General features: G+C 32.6%; 1 protein-coding gene across 1 annotated transcript; it reads left to right on the top strand.

The window, feature by feature from the left end:
• The first annotated feature begins 689 nt into the window (after positions 1 to 689).
• LOC103493382 (50S ribosomal protein L24, chloroplastic) lies at positions 690 to 5234 on the top strand. Its single transcript, XM_008454100.3, has 4 exons — positions 690 to 2557; positions 3080 to 3118; positions 4332 to 4562; positions 4792 to 5234. Exons 1-4 carry the CDS (start codon positions 2453 to 2455, stop codon positions 4990 to 4992), a joined length of 576 nt encoding a protein of 191 aa, XP_008452322.1. The 5' UTR covers positions 690 to 2452; the 3' UTR covers positions 4993 to 5234.
• The last annotated feature ends 1179 nt before the right edge of the window (positions 5235 to 6413 follow it).

Raw genomic sequence — 6413 nt, forward strand, 5'->3', positions numbered from 1 at the left:
AATATAAAATTGACAAAAAAAATTTCAAAGAATTGTTGAAATTTATATCCTAAAATTTATAGTTTGTTCATTTAAATTTATATTCTATCTAATAACTTAGTTATTGAGGACTTATTAGTAAAATGTTGACTTTTGGTTTTAAAAGTCAAAGTTTGACTTTGATTAGAATAGTGAAAAGACTAATTTGCCTTTGACTAAAGTTAGTGGAAAAATCCAAAACATTTTGTTGAATAATCTCACTAACTCTTAGTGGGCTACGTGGATGCATGAGATATCAACATCTAGTCCATTAAAGGCTAATACTAAGGGTTAGTAGAATGTGAAATGTTGAGTTTTGGTGAACTAATTACATGCATTATTGCATGAAATTATGTTATTTAAAGGGATGTTTTTCAAAGGTTAAAAAAACTTTTTGGCCCATTTTTATTACTTGCTCAAATATTCACCAAAGATTTCAATCCCAAAATCTTGACTTTCCTCCTAATTTCTATCTTTCTCTCTCAGTTCTTTTACACAGCCCGATTCTAACTTGAGCAGATCAATATTAGTGGTGGTCCAAGTTTAGTTCGTAAGAAATTACGAGCAAACGGAAACCAAGTTTAGTTTGTAAGAAATTACGAGCAAACGGAAGCTACAAAGGTATGAATCTCTAAACCATAATTTTATTATTAATTAGGGAGATTTATGCATGCCCAATTTTTCATCCAGAATAATATCCAATTTTAAAAAATTAGAAGTTTTCTCTAGATAAAACTGTTTGAAAATGATGTTGGTTCGATCGCTGAAATCATAAACAAATAGTTTATCATTAGTTAGAAAAGTTAATGTTGATGGATTATATTGTGAGTTAGCTGATCAACTTGACAATGAGTTGATATCTATTTTAGAGTAGAGTGAAAAGTAGATACAAGTGCTTGTGGTTTTTTCCTATGTTAATAATAAATTTGAATTAATAAATTCTAATACTTATGAGAAGATTGGAAATAGTATTTGATAGTGGTTGGAGAACTTATCTCTTCTATGCACTTCTAGGCCTTGTTTTACCTCACTTCTATTTCTTATTTGACTAGGATATATGATTGGACTTGTTCTTGACAAAAATTCTACACACCATGTGTTTGTAGAGCTCAATCCCTTCTTAAACGAGTCATATTGGTCTTTGTGGCTTTTTAGACCTTTTTTAGGCTCAATTTTTGGACCAAGGCCGATCGGGTTTGGTCCTTTCTTGGACCCATCTTCTTTTACTCGCCTTTTACTATTCTAAACCCTAGTTCTTGAATCGAATGCAACACTACTATTGATAAATTAGCTCATCAACATGAAAGTTTGAAAAATATGTTATTATATTTGTCGGTAAACTTTAAATTAATATTAAATTTGAACTAAACTAGTTTTAGAATCATTGATAAAGTAAACTAATTTAAATTAACTTCATGAATATTATAATCATCTAAGTCACAAAACCCTAAACCTATCCATTATTTAAACTCCTAAATTTTAATAAGTCAATCAATTTATATTTTTTTTTTTACAATTATCTATGAAATCATATGACTTTTTCGAATGCCATTTTTAAAAGAAGATAGCATATACAATTTTTAAAGAAAATTATGTTTATTAATCTAAATTTGTTCATTTATAAATATTTATACGCTTATTACTAGACTTTTCTTTAAGGGGTTTTATAAAAAATATAACAAAGCAATTTTGAAAACGAAAAAAGTCCCTAGGTCGATCGTGGAAAATACAAAAAAATTGCTCCATCAACCACAATGTCAACAATGCGCCTGTTGTACATGATCGTTTAGATTTGACTATTGTTTGGTACACGATCGTTTAATTTGGTTACGTTTAAATTTGGTTATACAATCTAAATCTAAACGATTTTTTTTTCAAAATTTGGTATATTTATATTTAGTATATCGATCTTATGAACAACCAAATAGAAGTTTGAAAAAAATAAATCTTTTATATTTGATACACAATTTTGAACCAAATAATCATTAAAAAAAGACGATGGAAAGAAAGACGATAAAATTTGCAGATGATAAAATTCACAGACGAAGTGGTGAAGAAAATGATCAAAGTGAAGATAAAAAGGAATGCCAAATATCAAATATTTAAAGAAGATAAAAAGAAATGACAAACATGAAATATTTAAAAAATGGTTAACTACTTTGTTAAACGGACCATAAATATTTTAACTTTCTCACTTTTAAGAAAGTTTAAATGGACAGAATCCCAAAACCCCAACTTGAACTTCACTATAAAAAAAAACAATTAATGGGTAAATTGGTATAAAATAAAAATTGAGAAATACGTTGTCGTTTTAAAGCGCAACTACACAACTCTTTCTATCCGCCTTCGCTATTTTGCAGTTTGCAATTGCTTATCCATTTGTGAAGCTCTCCAATACTTCTCAGTTCTCAGAGCCAAGCCTACAGCACCAAAAATGGCAGCCATGGCTGCGCTTCAGAGCTCCATGACCGCTCTTTCCCTCTCTTCCAATTCCTTCCTCGGCCAACGCCTTCCACCGCCCATAATTTACGCTGCGCCCGTAAGATTTTCTACTCTTCCCTTCCTTCCTAATTGCTTCCTTATCGTGCTTCATTTTACCCTGTTTTTCTTACCTATTGCCTCTCAATTCCATTCTTGTAACGAATTTCCCTGCTTGGGTGAACTGTGGAGTGAAATTTAGGCAATGGATGATCTTCTTTTTCCCTCTTTCTGTTGTCTATCTGTTATTTAACATTGTGATATTGTTTTATATACTATCTGTAACTATTCCTATTCAAATGAAAGTACATTTCCACATCATTCAAAAAAAAGTAATTGGATCATGTTGCAGGAACCAATGTGCAAGAATAAATCAAATTTAAGAATTTCGTCAAATTTTACGCAAACCACATTTCCCCCCGAACCTTCGAAATTGTTAATTACTTCCCATCCCATAGTTGCTATAGGTTCCAAACGGAAATTGATTTACTTACTGTTCATATTTGAGCTTATTTTGTGCTATATCTTGTTGAAGTAATTCGCAGGATAGTTCGTATCTAAGTATCTCTTGTTTAACTTGCAGATAACGTCAAAAGAGAAGCCATGTCTCATAGTAATGAAGGTTAGTATTCTTGCCTCTTAACGACTTCGTTCTTTTTCAACTCATTTAAATTTAATGGAAGATAAAATATAGTACGTTCTATCTTGAGTATATTTGGTGGAAAATAAATGAAGACGTGAAACAGCACGTTGGATTGTTGACTTGCTGAGAAAAATAATATACCTGCTGCTACATTGTGATATGATAATGTATTGTGGTCAAAGTAAGCTTGATAATGTATGGTGGTCAAAGTAAGCTTGATAATGTATGGTGGTCAAAGTAAGCTTGATAATGTATTGTGGTCAAAGTAAGCTTAATCCAAGAGTAATTGACATGACCTTCTAGACGTGGAAGGTTCGATCCTCTATCCCCACATTGTCGTACTAAAACGAAAAGATAAAGTATTGTGATTGAATCATTTTAGAAGTCTCTTTCATTAACCATCGTCTAATGGAAATGTAAGCAATATTCCTTCTAAGAGGCTAATTTGTAAGATTTTCAATGGAATTGTAGCTATTTGATGAAGCACTATCAAATTCTTCTTCGACAGTGCTTCAAATTATAGCCAAGCATACAACTTAGGAACTCAAGGACAACATATACCTATAGAATAGATCCTGTTCAAGTGAGATCTTCACCTTTGATATGGAAGTTCTCTTCACCATTAAAAACCTCCTTTCATAGTTAAAAGCACCCCCAAGCATTCTTATACACCCAACTATCAAATATAGGTTTTACAATTATATTAGGGAAATTGCAATCTAAGAATAAGATATTTAAAATGTGTCACACACGTTTTCTATTTTGCAACTATGACACTTTTTAGTGTATGAAGTGGATCGAGTGTATCAAGTGTATATTAATAGTGTCTTGAGTGTATCTCATTAGTTACTAGGTGTGTTGAGTCCGTACTTTCTGAAATTTCACGGGCTGAGCTTGTTTTTTACCTAATTAATTTGGGCTATGCATCTAATTGTTAAAACTTATTCTGCCAAATTTGCAAGACCTTTATATTATGGTTGTTCTTAAGGCTTCTTACCTGGAATGGTCGTTAAATTCTCCCTTCTAAATGAACTCAGCCACAAAAGTAAACATTTATAGTGATATGTTTGATGTTTCTGTTCTTGCATTTCTTCTATTTGGCATGATATCAAAATTGTGAAGAAATAATTGGTAATTCTACTACTGTTTCTCCCATATTTACTGCTTAAAGTTTTTGCTTACTTATTGGCAGCTTAAAAGATGGGAACGGAAGGAATGCAAGCCAAACAGCCTTCCAGTATTACACAAAATGCATGTCAAGGTTGGAGACACAGTGAAAGTTATAGCTGGTCGTGATAAGGGAAAAATTGGAGAAATCACCAAAATTTTTAAACATAATAGCAAAGTGGTAGTGAACGAAATAAATTTGAAGACAAAGCATGTGAAGAGCAGAGAGGAGGAAGAACAAGGACAAATTATTAAGGTTTGTTTCTGCTCTTCATAACAAATTCAAATCATCAACTATTGTCTATACAAAATTAAACTTCATCATCAACCAGCAAACTCCTAGACACTCTCAAGAAAATGAAATTCATCTGGGTGTTTCAAAAAGTGACCAATATTTTAGTGTTAGCTGGATTTATATTTGATTAGTTCACCCCATAGTCCAATTTCTTGTTGTTAACTTTCATCACTTGGTTCGGATATTTCAGATCGAAGCACCCATCCACAGCTCCAATGTGATGCTTTACTCAAAAGAGCAGAATGTAACGAGCCGGGTTGGTCACAAAATTCTTGAAGATGGAAAACGAGTACGTTACCTCATAAAAACTGGGGAAATAATTGACAGCACTGAAAATTGGAAAAAATTGAAGGAAGCGAAGAGCAAAACTGAAGTGGCTACAACTGCCTAAGAATCGGTTTTCAACTGTACCTACCACTGATGTAGTTATGTATCTTGAAGGGTATTTCAATAGCCTGTTATCTTTTTTTTAGCAAATATTTTTGTTGCGTTCTTTTTGTTCATTGATGCATAGTAAAGTGATATCGCGTTGGTAGTTTATTGTTTATCGATAATCTATAACATATTGAGACATATATATATATATCCTCAATTATTCTAATAGATTCATCAAAAAGATATTAGAAGGAGAAACTTTACCTCTCGTTTGCTCTTTTAAACATGTGTGTATGTGTGTGTTGTGTGCGTATATATTCTAAGAAGCTCATGCACGGGACATGGAGGTGGTGAGTTTTGAAATTCTAGTTTCCCGATTGTTCGCTAAAACATTATCTATATACGCTTGAACAAAAATGGGGTTATGGAGTGGAAGCAGACACATTGTTGAAACTTTATTTTCCTGGTATTTCATTCGCATGCTTCCCATGTCTAGATATCTCTCCTATTTCTAACTCTCAGTCTCCTTCCACTTCTCCCACTTCTACTCCCTCTTCTACTCCCTAGTTGATTTTACCCACCTACTGTTGAGTTTAATGTATAGGGTTCAACTGCATCAACAATAACAATTTTGCCACCATTGTTACCCTCACCCTTACTTAAACCTTTTTGGACTAATTGATCCTTTATCTGATAATGTCGTTTCTCCATAGTTTTGTGAAGTATCTCCTTTCTTTTCAAGGCTTTTATCCTGTATGTTTTCATGTATTTCTTCATTATTGGGGTCATCTTCTTCATACTTTTACTGGTTGCTCCATCCTGTCTAGTTGTTAATTCATCAGATTCTACACGTATTGGTACAAATATTTTCTATGATGCATCAATATTTTCTACATCCCCATACCTTATTCTCAAATTTTTCTCGTGGTCGCTCTGGGTCTATCTCTGCCTTTTTCTTCTTAGGTTCCAATTGTCTTCTTCACATACTGCTCGACAGTTTTTGCAATGACTACTGCTCGACAGTTTTTGCAATGACTACTGCTCGTCTTTAACTATTAGGTTTTCAACAAACACAAACTGCTACCCTAGTCTTTGATTTTCATTTCTTTGTTTTCATCTTTACAACTACATTAGATGCATCCATGTACTTCCTCAAACGTCAAAAAGCAGTGGACATCTTTTAAATATAAAGATTACAATGCAAATATGTTTAAAACAGTTAAAGATTTGGAATATGCTATATATTTGTTTATGGTTGCTGGAGTCTGTCTATGGATTGTTTCAATGTTGTCTCAGAAGTTGTCTCTTTCCCGCGATGTAACGATGTCATTCGTCTCAAAATTTGTTTATGGTTGCTGGAGTTTGTTTTTGAATTGTTTTCGATGTTGTCTCAGTTCTCTTTCTCACAATGTTATTCTTGTAGTTATATATTTTCTT

This window comes from Cucumis melo, chromosome 6, assembly GCF_025177605.1.
Source record: "Cucumis melo cultivar AY chromosome 6, USDA_Cmelo_AY_1.0, whole genome shotgun sequence".
NCBI classification, from domain to species: domain Eukaryota; kingdom Viridiplantae; phylum Streptophyta; class Magnoliopsida; order Cucurbitales; family Cucurbitaceae; genus Cucumis; species Cucumis melo.